This window comes from Sinocyclocheilus anshuiensis, unplaced genomic scaffold (assembly GCF_001515605.1).
Source record: "Sinocyclocheilus anshuiensis isolate Anshui unplaced genomic scaffold, SAMN03320099.WGS_v1.1 scaffold816, whole genome shotgun sequence".
Lineage (NCBI taxonomy): Eukaryota > Metazoa > Chordata > Actinopteri > Cypriniformes > Cyprinidae > Sinocyclocheilus > Sinocyclocheilus anshuiensis.
Genome location: NW_015554154.1, coordinates 280,884 through 304,906, shown reverse-complemented (window position 1 = coordinate 304,906; position 24,023 = coordinate 280,884). Strand labels below are relative to the sequence as shown.

Here is a 24,023-nt window from a genome sequence, read left to right as displayed (position 1 = left end):
TTTGATGTTTTACAGATGTGCCAGACCCACCTGAAGCTCCCAGAATCCTTAGTGTCGGTGAAGATTCATGCATTGTTCAATGGGACTCCCCACTCTTTGATGGTGGCCAGCCAGTCATAGGTGACTTACACTGAACAAAATTATAATTTAGACAGATTTGTGAACAATATTTGAGAGAAATAGGCCTTTTGTGTACATAGAAAAAGTCTTAGATCTTTGAGTTCAGCTCATGAAAAATGGGGGCAAAAACAAAAGTGTTGCGTTTATAATTTTGTTCAGTGTAATAATAATAGTACACAGTATTACTACAGAGCTATATATAGCTTTACTATAAGTGGTTCATATTCTATTAAGTAAATCTTGTTGACATCACATGTTCCCAAAAACGATAAATACATTTTACTCAACCACTAACTTAACACAAACTTCATCAGACTTGAAGTTAAGTGAAGTAGCCTACATATTATGAAAAAACAACCTAATGAAAAATGACCTATAATATTGCTGAAAATCCCCTTTTAAATGTGCACTGAAGAGGAAATGCATGATTATAACAATGTGTTCTTAATGTCTTTTAGGTTACGTTCTTGAAAGGAAGAAGAGAAAGAGCTATAGATGGATGAGACTCAATTTTGATCCTTATAAAGAGACCACATATGAAGCCAAGAGAATGATTGAGGGTGTAGCCTACGAAATGCGTGTTTACGCAGTAAACACCATCGGCATGTCACGACCCAGTGCTGCCTCCCAACCATTTGTGCCAGTTGGTGAGTTCCATTGCTTTGATTTATAACTTTGCTTACATATTAGGAACTTGTTTGTTTCCCCTGCATTTCTTTAAGCCTCTGTTGCAGATATTTAATTTTAATATGTAGTGGCTAATCAGGAGGATGGCATATGCTGAATGCCAGTTTTATGGATTCCATCCACTGCTTTCATTATGATATATTGTGATTCAATATTGCTATTTTTGGAAAGATCCAAGATCTGCTTGTCAAGTAAAGGGATACTTTAACAAAACTAAACTAAACAAAACAAAAATAACATAATTCTTTAATCACCCCTCACGTCGTTCTTCTGTGGTATCCAGTTTCAGTTCCCATTGCATTCCATTTTATTTTTTGGCCATACAATGCGAATCAATGGGAACTGAAACAGTTAGGTTACCAACATTCTACAAAATATCTTCTTTAATGTTCTACAGAAGAATGTAAGTCAATGTCATGAACGTCATGAGGGTGAGTAAATGATGGCAGAATTTTCACTTTTGGATGAACTATCCCATAAGGGCTACTGTTTCTCTCCAGAGACATAGAGCTATTTAGCCACATCTTTTCATATAAGTGGTGCAATTAATAGGTTGTGTTATTTTAAAGTGGTCTGAAAAGGTCCTTTTCAGTTAAAACAATAGACATGTTAATGATGCATTCATTTTTTGCTCATCTTTAACATAATCTTATAGTGAGCTGCATTAAAAGCATTGCTATCTGTGTAGACTGTTGTCCGTTACAAGACAGCTGATTAGGAAACTATCCATGGCATCCTTCTCTATAAATAATGGCATGTTAGCACTTTGCAAAGCTGTATCTACTGCATTGTCAAAAGAGAGGAGGGGGCAGGACAGTGCACTTCCTTTGTTTCTTGCCTGTCACCATTACTGTGCCCAGAGAAGACCACAGCAGGTGTTACAGAACGGACAGACACTTTTCAGGGGGCTCTACTTGTAAAACTCACCAGACTGAAGTGATCCAGAGACAGAATGACCAAACCGATGCTCCCCAAGACTGCTGAGAAGAAGCCAGCTGAGGCACCGCCGGCTGAATCACCACCGGCCGAGCCAGTGCCCGATGTCCCAGCAGAAACCAAAGAGCCAGAGCCAGAAGCACCACCTCCACAAGAACCTGCACAAGAGGCCAGTGCTGAAGCTCCTGCACCTTCAGCTGAGGAGGCAACTCCTGCTCCTCCTGAAGATGGAGCTTCTCCAGCAGAAGCAGCACCACCGGGAGAGGAAGGGGCACCATCTGCAGAAGCACCTCCAGAGGAAACTGCCCCCCCACCAGAGCTGGAACCAGAGCCTAAACCTGTTGGCAGTAGGCATCTATTTCTAACTATCTTTTGTGGAGATTATTAATCTCCAGGGATTATTCCAGTCTCTGTGACATCTTTATATATCTTTTTACGGCTGTCTTGATGCATCATTGTCATTAACTTATTTCAAGAATACGGCATAGAGTAGCATTAAAACCTAAACCAGTTGTATAATGCCTGTCCACATGGGCATTGTATTGTAAACTTGTGTAATGATATGCGTTGAGATAGTAGTCTCAATTGAAACAAGTAGAGGCTTGGGCCCGGAAACAGTATTACTTACGTCATGACTTAACAAGCAGATTGTGTGAACGGTTGCATTCAAAGATATGGTTACATTAGTGAAATGTTCGGGCAAAAAATGTTAATTGTCAGTAGAGTAGCAATGTATAAAGCACATTTCATAATGAAGTCACTTGTGGTGTTCTTCTGGTTGTATCAAGTTGCATCTTGAACCTGATGCAAAATCCACATGGGCAAATCTTTCACTCTCATTCCCAATTGCAAATTCCTGTTGACTAGGCCTAGATTTTACCATGAAAATTTGCAGAAGGATGGTAAATGTGAATGCATCTTAAGGCCTGAATAAGCATACCAAAGTTTATTTCTATTGGCCTCATATTTAGAGTGGTTGTTTGCATGTCAATTAATTGAATCATTTCAAATCTTTCACTCTCATTCCCAATTGCAAATTCCTGTTGACTAGGCCTAGATTTTACCATGAAAATTTGCAGAAGGATGGTAAATGTGAATGCACCTTAAGGCCTGAATAAGCATACCAAAGTTTATTTCTATTGGCCTCATATTTAGAGTGGTTGTTTGCATGTCAATGAATTGAATCATTTTTCCACTCTAGATAACTATTGACTAGATATGAATAGATGTTCTTGGATTTGCTGCAAGTTCACAGTCTTCATAAATACACAGCTTGACCTGAGCATGTCATTGGCGCTTAAATATGGCACAAACATTTTAGACTGGAGCTTGATTACAAATCACAGCAGACAGCACGTATATCTTCAGGAGGCCCATATCACCACTACCCTAAGTTAAACTCAGACTCATTCAAGCAATGTTGGTTATTCTTGTCAGTAATGGAAGGCTATCTGTGAAGGTAGTCTCAAAGGTAAGTGGAGATGAACGTCACACAATTGAGGTTGCTTCCATAGTTTCCATGGCTGCTTAGTTTAGTGACAACACTATGCTCTTCTCACATACTTTAGTGGAACTTTACTGGAGACCACGGTGACAAGACCAAGTAAATCCAGCTATGTATTAAAAGTCTCCAGTACTATCTCTGTCTTTGATGGCTTAGTAACAGTATATAAGTGTAATACAGCTAATGTTGCACTCAAAATACATCATACACACAAGGGTTTTCCTCGCTGTCAGTTGACAAAGCTAATCCTTAGTACATCATCATTTCAGAGCTAGGTGCAAAAATCCTAACCAATTTATTGGCTAAAGTGATAATGGAAAGACAAATAAGAGTGTCAGATGGTACATGATTGATTTACTCCAGCTGCCAGTACAAAGGAAATGGTACTTGGCCAAACCTTTATACAAGAACATAGTTTCTTTTGACTGAAACACATACTCATTTGTATCAACTTCCTGTCCACAGCTCCGACCAGCGAGCCCACTGGCCTGTGTGTGGATGACATCAGCGATACCACCATCTCTCTGAAATGGAGGGCTCCAGAGAGGATAGGCTCAGCTGAACTTGAAGGCTATGGGGTTGAGTACTGCAAAGAAGGCTGTAAGTATGGGATGGTTTAAAGATTTATATGTTTGACAGAATTTCTTTAAATGTGTTTATAATGAGAATACACTAGTTTTAAAAAAGTTTGGTGTCAGTAGATTTTTAAATATATTTTGTCTCTAATTTTCACCAAGGCTGCATTTATCAAAAATCTGAAATATGGTGAAATACTGATACAATTAAAAATAACTGTTTTCTATATTAAAAAAAAAACATTCCTGGGATGGCAAAGCTGAATTTTCAGCAGCCATTACTACGGTCTTCAGTGTCACTGAAGAAATGATCCTTCAGAAATCATTCTGTATGCTGATTTGGTGCTCAAGAAACATTTTTTTCATAATTCTTTGATGAAAATAAAGTTCACAATGTAATTATTTTGATCAATTTAAAGCATCCTTGTTGAATAAAAGTATAAGTTTCCTTAAAAAAAGTTGCATTGACCCCAACCTTTTTGAGCGGTAGTATAGCTTCATAAATTCAGGTGTAAAACATATCATTTTTTTTAACTGCATCAGAGTACTATTCAGAATAAATTCTCAATGCTCTGTGTTTGAAACCTTTATTTCATCTCTGTAGCTGATGAATGGATTCCTGCATTTTCGGGTCTCACAGAAAGAACCACTGTGATCGTCCATGACCTGCCAACTGGAGAGAAGATGCAGTTCCGCGTGAGGGCTTATAACATGGCAGGCCCAAGCCTTCCTGCCACATTGCAGCAAGCAGTCACCATCCGTGAAATCATGCGTGAGTTACACAGAGAATGATCTTAAAATGTTTTGATAGCCTATTTAAGGTCAACATTTTAGAGTGATGGGGTTTTGCACAATGTGGACTGCTAGAGGTTCAAATATATCAGCTTTTTGTCTTCTAGATTGTGTTTAGAGACACCATATGTTAATGCCTCTTGCTACAATGAGTCTACCTGATAATAGAATGAAGCTAAGCTTATAAATGCTAATGTTCAGGCAAATGAGCTTTATTTTTAAGTGAAGATCCATCTATTGCATCGCATTACAATTCACTGTTGGGAAGGAAATGAGATAGAAAATTAGACGCGAATGAATCACTTGCATTCTGTTATTGCAGAGCGACCCAAAATCTGGCTCCCCCGTAACCTCCGCCAGACACTCATCAAGAAAGTAGGAGAAATGATTAACCTGGTAATCCCCTTCCAGGTGAGAAAAGTCATCCTTAAGATTGGGTTTGAAACGTGCACATCCCTAACAAAATTATGCTGCGGAACATGTGACTAATCCATTCAAACAATTTAGATTTGCATGAAAAGATCCGGCAAAGTTCTGTATTGCTGTATCCAGCAGTATTATTTGTCGCAATATGAAACCATTGGCTGTCCTCCTTTGATGCAGACTTTGACCTCCAACAGCTAGAGCTTCAGTGTTTGGCTAGAGTGTAACTTCTCCACTTGTTTGTTTACAGAACCCAGTTTGTGAAACATAGATCTACGTCCTTTCACTCTATAAATACTCTGAGCTCTATGGCTGAAATTCAATGAGAGAGGCTGCATACAGATGGTAGTCAATGACACAAGTCTGACTGGCATCTGTAACACTCCTGTAGTGCCCAAAAACATATATCTATCTATTAATCTATCTATCTATCTATCTATCTATCTATCTATCTATCTATCTCTGTCTGTCTGTCCGTCTGTCCACTCATAAAAGTACTTTTTCTTTGTTTCCTGTTAGTAATATAGTCTTGACTCGTTCTTCACCCACCTAACTTTTAGGGTAAACCACGACCTCAAGTGACCTGGACAAAGAACGACGAGCCTCTGGACCCTAAGCAGGTCAGCATACGAAACAGTGACACTGATACCATCCTCTTCATCAGGAGATCTGAGAGAAAGGATTCTGGGAAGTATGAAGTTCAAGTGCAAATTGAGAATGTGGAGGACAGGGCCAGTGTGAATATACAGATTGTTGGTGAGTTACTAGGACCTGTTTGACAGCATACACTGTAAATTGAACCTGTATTGTCGACTACATTTTACACAATTACACAAGAATAACATTCACAGTTTGGAGTACCAGAATATGTGATCTTATTTACAATACAAGTGTGTCAAAACACACATCAAAACACATTTTGTTCTTTTCTACTGTCAGACCTGCCAGGCCCACCCCAAAATTTAAAGGTGATAGATGTTTGGGGCTTCAACGTTGCCCTGGAGTGGAAACCACCCAAGGATAATGGCAACTGCGACATCACAGGCTACACCATCCAGAAGGCTGATAAGAAAACCATGGTAAACCCAAACTTACAAATTTGTGTTTTTGCTAAAATGGAGAATTGTATTTTATTTTGTTCATTTCCTGTTTCTTTAACAGAGTCATACTGTACATATGTACTTTTAGAGTACATATGTCAAGTACTGTTAGTAATCAAACTCGAATTGAGAGAAAGAGTTAGTGGGTTCGTAAGCCTCCCCGTGCCTGCCATTGTCTATCTAAAGCAGCTAAGCTTGTGATCACTGTAATTGAGTAATGTATGTACACTATTTATCAGTGGCACAGCAGTGCAGAGAGACTATGAGTTTATAGCCTCTCTTGTGACATACAGTTGGCCAGTGGCACTGAATTGTGGGCCAGGGGAACAGCATCCGGAACATCCAGTACCCAAAGCTCCAAAATGACCCTTGCCGCACACCAAACTAGAGCAGCTGTGCTCCCTTCGGTGCAAGCATGCTGTAATCTTAGCCCACGGCCTTGCCCTGATTTAAGTGCTGTCATTATAGTGCTCTCTTTACCCCTTTGTACTCTTGAGCCACTAAGGTTAGCGGCTAAATAAAAAGCACCCGGTTTGGGTTTCACCTCACATTGTTACTAGAGCTAGTCTATTCCTCTCCCTGTGTCCAGAGCAGCAGGCAGGAAGACACCGGATTATCAGGTTTCACAGGACAATCTCAATCAGAAATCGGAGATGCTCTGCTGCTAAATATAAAAGCACTTTAGGCTGCAGGCTTTGGGGCACATTCATGGGCAGGCCATTTACCTGCTTCAACATCTACTGCTCCCACGAACATACTGTAGTGATGACACTTTGGCTTAATATATGCGCTAAGCAATCCTGCAGCGTTTTCCGCATTGTCTATAACAATGGACAATGATTTTACAGTGGTATAGACAGAAATCTGAGAACCACACTACAATGTTTTAGATTAGCAAGGATAAGTAGTGACACAGTTCCCACATACTGTTTGCTGTTTTATACCCATTTTTATAGTTACACTGGAAAAACGAAGGAAACAAATAAATATTATAACGAATTTAGTGAGGCAGGTTTATGCTTAAAAATCTCATGCAATTTTGCCTTTCAGCTAAAATGATTGTTCTTCATGTTTAGACATTTTGTATGCCTATGTATTTCTGAATTAACTAACACATGGGCTATATTATATTTACAGCCAGCGCAAAGAAACATGAAACTTGTTCAATGCAATCCACACCCCACAATAAATACAATAAATAATGAGTGTGACTTAAAAAACATCCACAAAATCATACTTTTTTAAATACACTACCATTCAATGTTTGATGTTGGTAAGATTTTTTTATTTTTTATTTTAGTCACTTATGCTTAACAAAACAGTTATTTAATCAAAAATACAGTCAAACAGTCATAATGTCAAACATGATTACAATTTAAAAAATTACTCTTTACTATTTTAATACTGTATATATTAAAATGTAATTTATTTCTGTGATGGCAACAATAAATTTTCAGTAGCTAGTGCTCCAGTTTTCAGTGTCACATGATCCTTCATTTAATTTCATATTAAATGTTTTTACTTTAAATAGTGATCAATTTAATGCATCCTGCTGACCAAAAATATTAATGTCTTTCTAAAAAAAAAAGATTACTGAGCCAAAATATTTGAACTGTAGTATGTATATATAAAATATATTATTTTATGGATATTTTAATATTTTTCAGACAACAGCTATGGTTTTGTCAGTTTCAGAGGAGAACAGATACGGCTTTTAATCAAACTAAAATGTGTCTGACAGTGTGGTACACAATATATGACTAGGTGTGTGTGGTTTTTCTCTTCTTTGCAGGAATGGTACAACGTGTACGAGCAGTATCGGCGCACTAACTGTGTGGTCTCAGACCTGATCATGGGGAATGAGTACGTGTTTCGTGTGTATGCCATGAATATGGTGGGTCTGAGTCCAGAGCCTTGCCTCTCCAAAGACAGCGCCTACATCCAGAAAACAGGTGACTGTTTGCCCCCAAGTTCACACATCCTCTCGTGAGTCGCTCAGTTATTGCTGGATACAATGCTACACTCAGCTGCTCCGTAAGAGGCATCCCAAAGGTGAGCACATGTGACCTCAATTAGCAAAGGTCACACACTGTACTGTAGGTCCAAATATATGAAACACCAAAACATCAGTCATTTATGCTTGTTCAGCAATTCTAGAAAATAAAAGTCTAAATTGTAAGATAAAAAAGATCACAGTTAAAGGGATAGTTCACATAAAAATAAAAATGTCGTTCCAAACCCGTAAGACACAAACACAAATTAAGATATTTTTGATGAAATTCAAAAGCTTTCTGACCCTCCATAGAAAGCAACGGAACTACCATGTTCAGGGCCCAGAAACGTAGGGCATCATTAAAATAGTCCATGTGACATCAGTGGTTCATCCGTATTTTATGAAGCTAGGAAACACAGAACACTTTTGTTCATTGCACACAAAAAGTATTCTCGTAGCTTCATAAAATAAGGTTGAACCACTGATGTCACAAATAAAGATGCCCTTACTACGTTTTTGGGCCTTGAACATAAAATTGAATCATGTCCTTACTACCTTTCTGGGCCTTGAATGTGTCAGTTACATTGCTGTCTATGCAGAGTCAGAAAGCTCATGGATTTCATCAAAAATATCTTAATTTGTGTTCTCCAAATATATGAAACACCAAAACATCAGTCATTTATGCTTGTTCAGCAATTCTAGAAAATAAAAGTCTAAATTGTAAGATAAAAAAGATCACAGTTAAAGGGATAGTTCACATAAAAATAAAAATGTCGTTCCAAACCCGTAAGACACAAACACAAATTAAGATATTTTTGATGAAATTCAAAAGCTTTCTGACCCTCCATAGAAAGCAACGGAACTACCATGTTCAGGGCCCAGAAACGTAGGGCATCATTAAAATAGTCCATGTGACATCAGTGGTTCATCCGTATTTTATGAAGCTAGGAAACACAGAACACTTTTGTTCATTGCACACAAAAAGTATTCTCGTAGCTTCATAAAATAAGGTTGAACCACTGATTTTTTTATGGCAAAGCTTAATTTTCAGGAGCTATTACTCCAGTCTTCAGTATCACATGATCCTCCATAAATCATTCTAAGATGTTGATTTGGTGCTCAAGATACATTTCTTGTTATTATCATTATGTTGAAAACAGTTGTGCTGCTTAAAGGGATGGTTAACCCCAAAATGAACATTGTCATAATTTACTCACCTTCAGGTTGTTCCAAACCAGCAGTTTCTTTCTTCTGTTGAACACAAAAGAGATTTTAAAGAATGTTGGTAAGCAAACAGTTGCTGGTCTCCATTTACTTCTATAGCCTTTTTTTCTATACTATGAAAGCCAATGGGGACCAGCAACTGTTTGATTAGCCATAATTTTAAAAATAATTTCTTGTGTTCAACAGAAGAAATAAACTTGACAGAAGTTTTATATTTGGGTCAACCATGCCTTTAAATGTTGCATGAGGGACCATAATCAGTGGAGTCCTATATGAATGAAACTTACCTGAATGACCACTGAACGTAAGAGAACAATCTTATGTTATGATAAAATGAAAGATATATGCTGAGACATATAGATCAAAATCCATCCATGCTTCTGTCTGTATTAACGTTTTATTTTATAACTCTGAAATGAGTAGAAAAAAGTCTAGAATTACACTTTTACTTCAAACAAAACAAAGAAACATGGATAACATGTCTTGGCATAAATCGAAAATTTCATTTTGGTTAATAACTGTTGGATTTGACCTAGAAGTGTGTCTGAAGTTCCAAAATGGATCTCTATCCAGTGATCCATGATTTCTGCTGTGTCACACTTTAATACTTCCTCCTTACTTCCTGTTTCCCTCAACATTCAGCTAAACAGTAAGCTCAGGTTTGCTCTGTGTGAAATGTGTCCAAGGTAAGCATGTGTTGTCATCACACCCACACTGCCTGTACTTTCTCTAACAAAGCACTCCTCTGTCTCAAGTCCAGCATGTCTGGGTGCTTCTCAATACCGAAATCGATCGAACTCTGCCATCATGAAGGACAAATCAATTCTCTAAAAGCACTGTGAGGAGAGGGGAAGCTTTCAGAGGAGCAAGGATGCACAGGTTCACATCCTATGAAGAAGTTTGCAATTTTCAGTCTGTTACTTTTAGTTTAGTTAATACTTTAATTCCTTCTTGCATCTTTCCCTTGTGTCTTGTGAGCTTAGACTCCTGGAAAAGATGTGAGAAAAGGACACAAGGATGGAGAGTTAACAAAAAATGAAATGCACCCTTGGTCTCTGAGCCACCAGTTTTGCACATAAGTTTAAAGCACTCTACTATTCAAATAATTTGGGGTCAGTAAGATTTTTCATAATTTGAAAGACATCTTTTATACAGTAAAAACAAAACAGTTGTGAAATTTTATTATAATTTAAAATAATTGATTTCTATTTTAATAGATTTTCAAATGTAATTTATTCATGTGATGGCAAAGCTGAATTTAGCAGCACGTGATCTTTAAGAAATCATTCTTTTATGCTGATTTGGTTCTCAATAAACCTTTTTTATTATTATCAATGTTAAAAACACTTGTCCTGCTTAATATTTTTGTGGTAACATTTTTTTGATTCTTTAAAGATCTTTACTATCACTTTTGATCAGTGTAATGCATCCTTGTTGAATAATAATTCTTAAAATATTCATTTCTTACAGAGAGAAAAAAACTTACTGACCCCAAACTTTTGAACGGTAGTGTATATCTAAACTATTTCAGCAGGTGCACTAATTCATGTATGATAGGCTATAACATAGGATATTTGGGATTATCCACTTCTATCTAAACGTTTTTAAAGAATAAATAATTTCAAATGAACATAAAATGTGATATTCATAACTCAAAGTTGCATGACCAGAATTAACAAAATGGGTTTATCCGTTTCAAAGGTGTAGCTTTGAAATGCATGCAGGTTTGTTGTAGGTCACTCAGATGTATAATGAATTATTTTGAACATCACTGAAGGTAACTTTAGATAATTCTACAGTAGTAGCCTTTTTCCCCCTTTGTAAATGCAGGATGCAATCTAATAATGGTTCTTTCACTTCATCACAGCTCAAGTCACAAAAGAAGACATCAAGAAATAAGAGAGTCGTAATGGGTTTGGAGAAACTGTGACACTTGTCCTCTTTCTGTCTTCTGTCCTGAAACTGATCCCATGACATGTCCGTGATCAAATGACAGAGCAAAGAAATCTTTCAGCAGTTTTCTTCATTTGCTTGTGCTCCCCATTTCTCACTCACATCCCACGGTCTGTGCTTAGGTGTGATTTGCTTTTCTTTATTGCTTGTGTTCATTTTGTTTCATTTCATGTTGTATTTAAGTTCTATGCTGTAGGGCCTAGTGACTCAGCATTTTCCTTCCACATGTGATGTTATGCAAAACATGCTAAATAAAGCTAAGAGTTTTGTTGATGCTTATTGTCTGGTTTTCATTTAAAGTAAGTAATATATAACTCTTTTGCACCCACATTTTAGGGAGTTGGTTTATCCCAACACACAAATAATATTTCCATTCTTTGGTTGCATTTCTCTCCTAATTTTGAGAGATTTCTTAGAACTACGACACGTCAAAATGCGTCACTCATGCAAACGCAATTAACCACCTGAGAAACCACAGTCACACTGAGAGTGGCAGACAGACAGGTGTCTCCTCTAAGTTTCCATACATCACGATGACGCACTCTCTGCGATGGCACGGCTATCACATGCATTCTTTAGGCACTCACGCGGTCCAAAGTATGTCCCAGCATCAACAGGCTGCTGGTATTAATGTAACAAAGCCCATCTGGAAGCGTCAACTCAGTGGTATTATCGGTGAGAGCAGAAAGCATGGCTGGCCTGCATGGCTTTGTTCTGGAATTTTCTCCAGTGGCAGGTTTGAGAGGGTGAACTGTTTGAAATGAGGCCTAGACATGCCATCATGGCCGAGGTGTCAAAATAACCGTGCATGGCCTGCTCCAAGTTAAAATTTAGCAGCAGTGTCTTTGTCCTATTTATTTAATTGTTCTCACATAAACGTATTGTCCAAAATTTGATAAACCATATGTGTTTGAATGTGGAAATAAAACATTTAACAGTTTTTAATCCAGAATTTTAAATGCTAATCCAGTCTTAATAAATATTTTTCACTGGAGCCACTGACTGGAAAACAGTCTGAGGAAATGCAAAGGGTGCATTTGAATGACAGATCCATTCATTAATACGGTCAGCAGGCCGATATTTCTTCATTAACACAGTTCAAACTCTCGAAGAGGGATTGTTTTTATGTTATTAACCAGTAAGGCTTTCAGTGTCCGTGACATGCGGCCTCCGTCTTAAAGATGCAACCCGAGACAGACGGAACACAGTCGATGACAACGTTGACAAGAAACTAAATTGGGCTGACAAATCCCTCGAGAGTGTATTTATTGGTCTGTGTGTGACCGTGTGCCATTACATTACGACACAAGACTGGTGTATGTGAATGTCGACATTTTAACCCGTTTCCAGTTACTGAGGGTTTTTGTTTAAGATTGTATCATTTTTTTTAAAGGATTCAATTGCAATTATTTACAGTTTTGATAATTTTACGTATTGAAATAATGCAAAAAGTGACCGAGACCAGCAACCAATTGTAACTGTTGTCCTGCAGCGCCCTCTAGTGTTTAGGTAAATGCGTGCTAGTTTGGCGATGCAACTGCCTATGAATGAAATTATTACTCCTCCTCCCCCTAAAACGTATTGTCTAGCTTTCTCCAGTAAATGAAAAAAGGAAACACACACAAAAGATTTTAAACCCACAGTATATTTAAACTCTGTATCCTCAAAACAAATCACTTTGATCAGTCTTTATACATCCACATTAATGTAACACAATACAGCAGGCCAGAAATGTCAAATAATACAAAAAAAAACAAGAGTTTATTAAAAACAGACCAAACTAGCTGACCAGACACTGAAAGAGCTCCCAGAATGGATGCAAGTTTGGTCTCGTTACCTGAATCACAGGGAGAATATGGTCTGGATAAATCAATACAAAGCATTCCTGGAAAAAAATCTCAAGAGAAAAATCACTTTATCAAAAAGGGGTAAAATATCAAAAGAAAACGGTTATAAAAATAGTTAATCAGCCCCCCATGGACAAATCCAAGTATGAATGGGGAGTGAGTAACCTGTTTGAGATGATGATGATGACAGGAAACGGATCATGTCTCATTATTGCTCATGATACATGATGCTTTAAAATTTATGATATTGTTTAAAGAACCAACCTGAGCACCGTATACACCACAGAAAGAAAAGAGATCTCTTGATTCTTCTTCTTTTTTTTCTTTTTCTCATCAATAACACAAATTATTCCTTCATGCAAGACATCAGACCTCTCTTTTATCTCTCACCCCCAAAACACCTACGTTATCTCACAGCTTGGGGTGAGTCATGGGCCTCTATAATTAGACACGTTACATATTTTATGAGAGACTGAGAAAAATAGACGTTTTTTTTCCAAGCTTGTCAGACACTGAAAATACCTGCATTTGAGGTTAAAAATACATCAAGCGTGTTGCATTTTATAACATGTGAAAATTAGTACAAAGAGAAAGTGCAGTGTGAAACTACTTTTATAACATGAATCTTGACAAAACAGGATTAAAAAAAAAACCATGTCAATTAAATCCTTAAAATTTGGCTGTAACATGAACAAGTAGAGATGAATCTCAACGGGACTGCATTTTTAGCCACTAAAGAATCGGGAGAAGACCTGATCAAATCTCAGCTCTAGATCTGCATCTCTTTCCCTGTAGACATTGATATGTATAAATTAATTACTGAGAAATGATTGATCAAAAAAGGAATCTGGAAAAAAATAGGACAAAATAAATGAAAGAAAATGAAAACGACAGCACCAATTAATAAAAAATTTCACTTGAACTTAATTTAGACAGGTCTCATATAATGAATAGTGAACAAGGTCGGTGTTCTTTAACATTCGTTTATGCATTCATTGCTGTTTTGCTAGCATTATGCTCAGTTGCTACCTCATGATATGCTAATATAACCATTTAAGTGAACTGATTCTGAAACATGATGCAGATCTTTGTAATGATCAGCGTGAACTGGGTGTAACATATGGACCCACAGCTGACTGAAAGGCAAGTGCCACATTAACATTCAGAAAGCGTTTTGAAACAACAGAAGATAAAACAGAAGCCATAAAACAAAATTCCCCCTACACTTTTAAATTTAGGGTTTCTGCTGTGAGGATTTAAATTAAAATCTTAAATTCTACAAACAAAAAATGGAACACAAGCCTGAATAAGAGCTAGTGACTGCTTCATTGTGTTTCTGTGTGCTTTAAGGGGCATATGCTACAAAAATGTTTTATTTTCATCAAATTTCTATTTATCTAACACTCAAACAGTGCCACAAGCATCTCCTCTGAACTGCTGTTTGGTTGAACAATTCATAAACACTCCATTCACATATTCAATCAAATGCAGACTGTTTAAATAGAGTAATCGGGAGCATATGTAACATGTTTTGTGGCTCTAAAAGACTAAACAAACCCAAATAGTTTAATATTCTTGTTGATACAGGTTGATATTGAACTCAATAGAGCTGATGAGATTTTTACAGCATTTTTCTCTGTGCACACATTCATGAAAGAAAAAATGGTGTCAGTTTGTACTGTAAACATGATGTGAAGAGTCAATCAGTTAGCGATATCGGATGGACATTTTTTGTATAAGAGTATATTTACAGCTGACATTTTGTGTTTGAAACAGCAGGACTGATGGGATGCTTGTGTCAGCACTCTGCCATTTATCTCTCTGGAGACTCAAAATGAGATTTTAACATTTCTGGTGAACTTTTCCTTTTTCTGTGGGCAAACAGTAAAAAAAACAAAAACAAACAAACATCATAAACCTTTCATTCAATGATACACGATGAATCTTACAGTCATTTTGCATTTTAACATGGTGGTAGTGTTCTCTCATTTTGTGCTTGGACCATAAAACACAGCCTACGATGGGATGTAGTGGGGGCTTTTTTGACATTTTCATTCAGATGACCTCAGGAGTTGAACATTGTAATGGTCCCCTTGCATATCTAACTAATCAACATCCCAAATGACAGTACATTCTTAGTAATGCACCAATAGTGCATGTGTGTGTGATGTCTACATGACAACATCCAGAGCCAATGTAGTAGTGTTCATGCTATGAGAAAGAAGTGTGTGAAAAGACTGTTAAAAAATTGTTGAGGAGGTGAGGATTTAGAAAATTTTCACAAAAAGGAGTGCCAAACATGTGGCTAATCCCTGGCTGGAGAAAGGGGGTGAGCGAGTGTGAACGAGGAAGACAGATGGCAGAAGAATTAAAGACAATGACAGAGAAAGTGAGAGAGAGGGAAGGAGAGATGGGAGGGGTGGAGGGCTCAGGCGAGACGCCCTACTGGGGGTAGTTGTTCTGTTGCCGGCGTTTGGCAGACCTCAACTTCTCAAAGCGCGACTCCATCTCTTCGAGAACCTTAGGGGTGTACCGTACCACCAGCTTCACTGTACCCTGAGCAGCCTTCAACAGCTCCACAGCTTTCTCATGGTGCTCTCCTTCTACACTCTGAAAGACAGAAAAAGTTTACATGCACTTTTAAGAGTTCAATTACAGCTGAAAAAAACAATACTTCTTTTTTTACCAACTGAAATCACAAGTCCGGTTTTTGCGATCGGTCCTAGATAATGTGACAGCTTGACTTCATTCAGCATGTATATGCATCAATTAGATTTCAATTTTATAAGTCTGTAAACATTCTTCTCACATTACAAATTATTCTATGAATCTATTATTAAATAGACTTAAATTATCCATTTAAATAAAAATTATCATAAAATGTATTATGAAATATTATCAATTATCTGTGCCTGTTAAAGGGATAGTTCACCCAAGAATGAAAATTCTGTCATTAATTACTCACCCTCATGTCGTCCCAAACCTGTAAGACCTTTGTTCATCTTCAGAACACAAATTAAGATATTTTTGATGAAATCGAGAGCTTTCTGACCCTGCACAGACAATTCTGTGACACATTCAAGGCCCAGAAAGGTAGCAAGGACTAGGGTTGGGTAAAAAAATATTGATTTCTACAAAACGATATCGATTCTTAAATCACAAGAATCAATGTGTCTAGCCTGTTTTCAGTTAATGGACCGAACACCGTCGCACCTCCCATCCAATAAATTGCAATAACCTTTGTGCTTTTTTAATTTTGATATGAAACTAAGTCTCAGATTTCAAATTCTTTACATTTTATTAAAGTATTCAAACAATAAATGCCGTTTTGGCGTTGTTTAATGTGGAGTGACAGATCGTTGTAGTGCCTCAGTTTAATAGAAGTGGCAGCACAAAGCGCACGTGAACTGATCATCCGCTTTAATACCAGCTTCAACACCAAATAAACAGAAAAAAGCATTCAAAGGTATGTTAAAAGAAAGAGTACAACTTACCGAAATCCACATCTTCAACCGTGAAAAAATGGCAATATAACAGCTTGTAAACAGTATGTCACGTAACGTCAAGTTTACCTCAGAAAAAACATATTTGGTGACCATAAACTTGTTAGTAAGCTCGAAAAAATGAACTCTAGAAAGGAGAATTTTGCTAAATATATGCACCATATAACATTTTCATCAATTTTTACTGTGCTTCAATGTTTAATATATGTTTGAATAAATCCATTTTTATGACAGCCACCATTTAAAAGTTTATTAAAAAAAAACGAATTGGAGTAGAAATATAATTATGCAACTATATTTATATATATTTTAACTGAGTGTAATTTAAGCGTTTGTATACATACTAGTTAATTTTAACCTTCAGTATAGTTATGTAGTTCAATTCGATATTGAATCGAACCGGAAATCGAATCGCAAGCTTGTGAATCACAATCGAATGGAATCGTCAAATCTGTGTCAAAACCCAACCCTAATAAGGACATAATTAAAATAGTCCATGTGACATCAGTGGTTTAACCGTAATTTTATGAAGCTACGAGAATACTTTTTTTTTGCACAAAGAAAACAAAAATAACGACTTTATTCAACAATTTCTTCTCTTCCCTGTCAGTCTTCAACGTGTTCATGAGAGTACCACGACACATTCATGTGCATTCCTCTACGTATAAACAATGTGCGGCACATCCAGGTTCTATGTCAGAATGCCGGCTCCTGCACCAGCAGCATCACAAGTATGCGTCGTGGTACTATGCAGGGTCAGAAAGCTCTCAGATTTCATCAAAATATCTTAATTTGTGTTCCGAAGATGAACGAAGGTCTTACAGGTTTGGAACCACATGAGGGTGAGTAATTAATGACAGAACCTTTCTTTTTGGGTGAACTATCCCTTTAATGTGAAGTATGTTGGTCTACAAAGCTATAGCTATGTACATTAGGGTTGTGACGGTGAGGAAATTTTCCCACCGGTTAATCGACGTGTGACAACACCGGTAATACCGGTATCACCGCGGGGGCGGGGCATTCCCTCTTTTCCTCGCTTTTAAATAGCTTGTAAAAGTGGTGTGCCCATTTTACTTTCACTTTAAAATAGCGGCAATTCGGAGTAAAGCAATTGTTCGTTTTTAGTTCGTTTGAATTTTCCCTCTTTTCCTCGCTTTCCTTCGCTTTTAAATAACTTAAAAGCGCCACGCGCAATTTACTTTCACTTTTGAATTAGCGGCAGTTCGGCATCAATTGCTTGAATGCAACAACAAAATACACGTTCAGTTTTTAATTGTAGTGTCTGTTCTTTTACTGAACTAAATGATTTTTATTACTATAAAAAATCAAAACGACGGTGGGGGTCGGTGACGCGGTGGGCAAGTGATGTAACCGGTGTTGTGGCTTAACACCGGTATCACCGTCAACACCATCTATCGCGGCAAGCCTAATGTACATACCACTCCATTAACAGACAGCAGCTGATCTCCTCTCTTCAGGACGCCGTGCCGATCGGCGATGCCTCCAGGAATGATGCGAGAGATGTAGATGGGTGAGTTTTGTTCCTTCCCACCCATGATGTTGAACCCCAGTCCTTCCTCTGTTTTAGGGAGCTCTACCACACGTGGATGAGAATGACCCTCACTGGCTGCAAATGCAGCCACTGTAGCCTAGGAATAGAGTGAAGATGGTCATAAATCAAACACTTATGGCATAAACAATTTATTAGTCTTGTGCAAAGGCAATAAGTGTGCATGTACATACATTTTTTTGTTTAATCAATTCAATACTATTTTTTTTTTATCAAGGATACATTAAATTGATCAAAGGTATCAGTAAAGACATTTATAGATGAAAAATTCTATTTAAAACAAATGCTGTTCTTTTAAACTTTCCATTAATCAAAAAATCCAGAAAAAAACTATCATGGTTTCCCCCCAAAATAGGCAGTACAACTGTTATCAACAGAAATATTTCTTGAGCACCAAATCCTATTAGAATGAGGATCATGAGTAATGCTGCTGAAAATTCAGATTTGCAATCACAGAAATAAATTACATTTTAAAATATATGAATGAAAAAGTTATTTATTAGTTATTGAGTTATTTATAAAGTTATATATAAATAAATAAAGGTATATTATATAAATTATATTAAATTATATAAATGATATGTATTCATATAAAGACCTATTTTATAAATAAATATAATAAAAAAAATTTTGTTTATTTATATATAAATATTAAAATATATGAAAAAAAAGTGTGAATGGCCACAAATAAGAAAAAAAAAAATTGTTTATTTATATATAAATATTAAAATATATGAAAAAAAAGTGTGAATGGCCACAAATAAGATGCTCATATATTTTTAGGCCATCAGTCTGGGGTTAAAGAAGGCATTACAACCAAGCCAATCAGATAATAAGATTAACTTTCTGACAATGCTCGTGCTAAAAATAGTTAGCAGAATACTGTTAAGCCCTGTTCACACAAAGAACGATAACTATAAAGATAACTATATTAGCGCCCACACCAGTGGACGATATCGTCAGTTTATTCTAAGCGCACACGCGTCTGCCGCTTTAAATTCTCCAGCTCGAGATAGCAGGATGGATTCTGATTGGGTGTCAATGATTTTATCGTTCATCAGCTGGAAAAAAAATCATTCTGGAAGTGATTCCAGCGATATAGATTGTCTGTGTCTTTATCGTTATAGTTGTGGTGTGAACTCTGCTATTCTTTAATATTGAGAACGATTTTTAGAACTATATCTTTATCGTTATCTTTATAGTTATCTTCCTTTGTGTGAACGGGTTTAGTTACAGAAAAAAAATCTATTCAATTAGCAGATACACAGGAACTTACCTTTGCTGTTGCATTCGCCCTCACCTCTGGGCTGCTATTTATGTCCACTGTCTCATACACATGCTCATATACCTGAAAATGACAAAGAACACTGCATGAATTACACAAACACACAAATACAGTACAACCTCTACAGCCTTAAAGGGTCATGTAACCCCTGTTTCAGCACTAGTTAGTTCTCACCACAGTTTTGAAAAATGCTACAAAAGTGCACAACACAGACAACTTCAGTTTCAGTTTCACTTCGCTCCCACTGAGTTAAAAACACAAATAAATGCACAGCCATTTGCATTTGCACTCTGCATCGAAGTGAACTCACTAAGTGAATGAATCGCGTTTGTGCCAAACTCTAACAAAGCAAAAAAACAACACTATCCTTCGATCCATGAACGTTTCTCTTAGTTAATATACGCAATCTCACAGTCTGAAGTGTCTGTCACACATGCTGTTGTGAATAAGTGAAGCTTATTAATTATGAGACACCGACGCGCCATCAAAGTATTATAGTCCTTTGCCACATCACAAACCATGACCTCAACACGATGATTTTAAACCCGAAAGATGAAAGTAGTGCAAAAAAGCTCAATATTAACCAGTTTTCTCCAAAGAACGATAACTATAAAGATAACTATATTAGCGCCCACACCAGTGGACGATATCGTCAGTTTATTCTAAGCGCACACGCGTCTGCCGCTTTAAATTCTCCAGCTCGAGATAGCAGGATGGATTCTGATTGGGTGTCAATGATTTTATCGTTCATCAGCTGGAAAAAAAATCATTCTGGAAGTGATTCCAGCGATATAGATTGTCTGTGTCTTTATCGTTATAGTTGTGGTGTGAACTCTGCTATTCTTTAATATTGAGAACGATTTTTAGAACTATATCTTTATCGTTATCTTTATAGTTATCTTCCTTTGTGTGAACGGGTTTAGTTACAGAAAAAAAATCTATTCAATTAGCAGATACACAGGAACTTACCTTTGCTGTTGCATTCGCCCTCACCTCTGGGCTGCTATTTATGTCCACTGTCTCATACACATGCTCATATACCTGAAAATGACAAAGAACACTGCATGAATTACACAAACACACAAATACAGTACAACCTCTACAGCCTTAAAGGGTCATGTAACCCCTGTTTCAGCACTAGTTAGTTCTCACCACAGTTTTGAAAAATGCTACAAAAGTGCACAACACAGACAACTTCAGTTTCAGTTTCACTTCGCTCCCACTGAGTTAAAAACACAAATAAATGCACAGCCATTTGCATTTGCACTCTGCATCGAAGTGAACTCACTAAGTGAATGAATCGCGTTTGTGCCAAACTCTAACAAAGCAAAAAAACAACACTATCCTTCGATCCATGAACGTTTCTCTTAGTTAATATACGCAATCTCACAGTCTGAAGTGTCTGTCACACATGCTGTTGTGAATAAGTGAAGCTTATTAATTATGAGACACCGACGCGCCATCAAAGTATTATAGTCCTTTGCCACATCACAAACCATGACCTCAACACGATGATTTTAAACCCGAAAGATGAAAGTAGTGCAAAAAAGCTCAATATTAACCAGTTTTCTCCAATAATAAAAATTAACAGGTGCCAACATTGTCTTCTATGATGTGCAAGAAAAACACCTCTGCTAAAATCTTAGAGAAAGTAGTTTGGTGTTTCATGACCCTTTAAACTGCCAGGTAAACAAAAACAGATGTACAATTTAAACCAGATTTGCAGAACCTGAGGCAGTTTCCCAGATCCATCTCAGTTTAGTCACAACTAAATTACTTGTGAATCTTAATTCACCCTTAAAAAGCTGTTTAAATTCATCTGGATCAGATCTTCAGTGAATAGCCACCAGAAAAACAGCAAGTGTGTCTTAAACCAGCTGTAATTGATGAGTGGAATGCCATGCCATTAAGAGAATACAATATCAAATCAATCTCTTTACATGGCTTGCTCTTGATGCTTCGGTAAATGCTAAACCGCTGTTTCATCTTCCATTTAGGGCCGTTGTTATATGTCCACCACACTGCCTCAGCATTCAACTCCAAGTCATGCGTGTTTATCTGAGAATCAAGCATGCATTCAGAGGTTCAGTGCAAAGCTAAATCTTTAAGATGCAAAGCTGTTGAGTTACCAATCAACTATTTTATGCATCCATCACAAAAGGTACAGCACTTAAGTCAAGCAACAGCCTAAACAAGCATTTCCAGAGAAATCATGGGTGGCCTTGGAGTCACAAAACACACAAAATCTAGACCGTTTCGTCCATCCAGAGGCCAGGTGTAATAAGGCTGCATAGGCACAGAAATAAGTGAAGGGCCGGAGGTTTCAGTAAACTAATGATGCATTTACAAGTCTCACACTCAACAGTGAGGAGAAAAAAATAACAGTACAGTTTTTTTTTTAAAGCAACCTAAAATACTAATATAATTTACAATGTTTTTTATTAGTAGTAAATAATTTTTATCAGTAAATCAGCAATTTAATAATATTTTTTTATCCAAATTTGACTGATATACACTGTAATTAATACTTGTTTTAGCAAAGATGCACAAATAAATGCAATCCTTTTAAGCTTTTTATTTATCAAAAACAAAACAAACAAAATAACAGTTTTCACAAAAATAACTGTTTTCAACATTAATACATGGCTACAAATAAATAAACAGTGACAAGACAATATTATTTTGTGTTGTAACTTAAAAAAAGAAACATCTCTCTCTTAGATTGTTGCTGAAAACTGAAAATACAGTTTATGACAGACCAAATCATTTCAGATCAGTGCTTAGATTTATAGACAATATCATAACGTATCAGGGCTCGCAAAATTTCAAAATCCGTGGTAGCCCTTCGGGCAGGCATTCTTCAGATTTTGGTAGCCCAAAAATGAATTTAACTAGCCCGAATAAAAGATATTGTATTTTTTCTTCAAATAACAAGTCAAGAAAGTAGGGGTGCAACAGATCACAAATTTCACGGTTCGGATTATATTACATTATCATATAACATTTTGAGTCACAGATCGGATCATTTTTCAGATGAGCAAAAAAAATATGGTTCTTTATTATTTAAGTAACACTTATTATTTAAAGAACAATTTACTACTTCGATACCACAGCAAAAACTAGTAGCATATAGGGATGTAATGATTCACTCAACTCACTATGTGATATGATTCACGATACTGATTTCACAATACAATTTCTTTAACAAAATGAGATTTAAGACAGATTTAAAAAAGGTGTCCTTTTGTTATTTCTCAGACCAAAAGGCTGCACATTATTTTGTGAAACTGAAAAGGTCAAACAATATACTAACTTGAAATTTTAAAACAAATCCCAAATCAAATAAATAAATACAAATAGAGGAAATTTCTCCATGCAAGAATGAGACGCAAATGTCACTCTCTGACAGCAGGTGGCGCTTAAACAGCAGGTATTTATAGGCTGCTGCCCATTTAAGACCGAATGCACAGATCCAATATAATGATGCACGTGCGATTTCTTTCTCCACTGTTTAACATTCTAAAAGCTCTTTATTTCAAAGATACTACAAGCTAGTCAGAGTATTCAGTAGGTTTAATGTATTATAAGTTGCTTCAGAATCTCGTACCGGCAGGGATTGTAGGGGTAGAAACACGTGTAAATGATAAACTATGATCCGTTTCACCCCTACAAGCGAGTGAACAACGCGAATCAAGTAAGGGATTTTTATATCGCTGTTCAAGATAGCCCGTAGGGCAGGGCAGTAGTGTTGGGTCATTCTTGAACGATTCGTTCATTTTGAACGAATTATACAAATAAAATAAATTTCTCCATGCAAGTAAACTAAGGTTTTGCCTGTGTATTTTAATCACGATCCAAACAAAAATGCTGTATACATGTTATTTAGATTGTAAAATTTTGAAATTTGAAACAAAAACAAAATGGTCTGACTTTAGCTTTGTGATGCATAAAAAATCTGAGCGAAACAAAAACAGCAGACGGGCTGAATGAGACGCAAATGTCACTCTCTGACAGCAGGTGGCGCTTAAACAGCGGGTATTTATAGGCTGCTGCTCCTTTAAGACCGAATGCACGGATCCAATATAATAATGCACGTGCGATTTTTTTCTCCACTGTTTACGTTCATTTAAGACATGAAAATACTTGCCGAGATAGTTATTTTGAGATAATTTTGCATGTATGTGTCCGTTCAAGTGAAAGAGGAATCAATTCTGTTTGTGCTCTGCCTGAAATGACGCTCTATGTGCGCGCGAGCACCGAACTGAATTCTTCATGCGCATGAATGGTTTAAAACGCTTGAATGTTTAAATTGGTAAGACTTAGAAACACATGTAAATGACAAACTATGATCCGTTTCACCCCTACAAGCGAGTGAACAACGCGAATCAAGGAAGGGATTTTATATCACTATTCAAGATAGCCCGTCGGGCAGGGCAGTGATACATTTTGGTAGCCCGACTGGAAAACACAATAGCCCCGGGACGTCGGGCTAGCAATTTTGCGAGCCCTGA

At 36.9% G+C, this 24,023-nt stretch overlaps 2 protein-coding genes and 1 long non-coding RNA gene across 3 annotated transcripts in view; 2 read left to right on the top strand and 1 right to left on the bottom strand.

Moving 5' to 3' along the window:
* LOC107670721 (myosin-binding protein C, cardiac-type-like) overlaps positions 1–8,213 on the top strand; it is a 29,854-nt gene extending 21,641 nt beyond the window's left edge. The window contains 9 exon segments of the mRNA XM_016463433.1: positions 16–120; positions 579–767; positions 3,713–3,847; positions 4,427–4,594; positions 4,937–5,025; positions 5,598–5,793; positions 5,977–6,116; positions 7,930–8,095; positions 8,098–8,213. Coding sequence (XP_016318919.1) covers positions 16–120; positions 579–767; positions 3,713–3,847; positions 4,427–4,594; positions 4,937–5,025; positions 5,598–5,793; positions 5,977–6,116; positions 7,930–8,095; positions 8,098–8,213 — 1,304 coding nt within the window.
* Positions 8,214–9,656: 1,443 nt separating this feature from the next.
* On the top strand, positions 9,657–11,583 carry LOC107670732 (uncharacterized). Its single transcript, XR_001632113.1, has 2 exons — positions 9,657–10,040; positions 11,222–11,583. It is a non-coding gene; the product is annotated as an uncharacterized LOC107670732 (long non-coding RNA).
* A 3,892-nt stretch (positions 11,584–15,475) lies between these two features.
* lin7c (lin-7 homolog C (C. elegans)) overlaps positions 15,476–24,023 on the bottom strand; it is an 11,991-nt gene continuing 3,443 nt past the window's right edge. The window contains exons 3-5 of the mRNA XM_016463521.1: positions 20,482–20,553; positions 18,097–18,306; positions 15,476–15,764 (exon numbers count right to left, since the gene is read on the bottom strand). Of these exons, the coding sequence (XP_016319007.1) occupies positions 15,597–15,764; positions 18,097–18,306; positions 20,482–20,553 (450 nt within the window). The 3' untranslated portion in view covers positions 15,476–15,596. The remainder of the gene's footprint in view (positions 15,765–18,096; positions 18,307–20,481; positions 20,554–24,023) is intronic.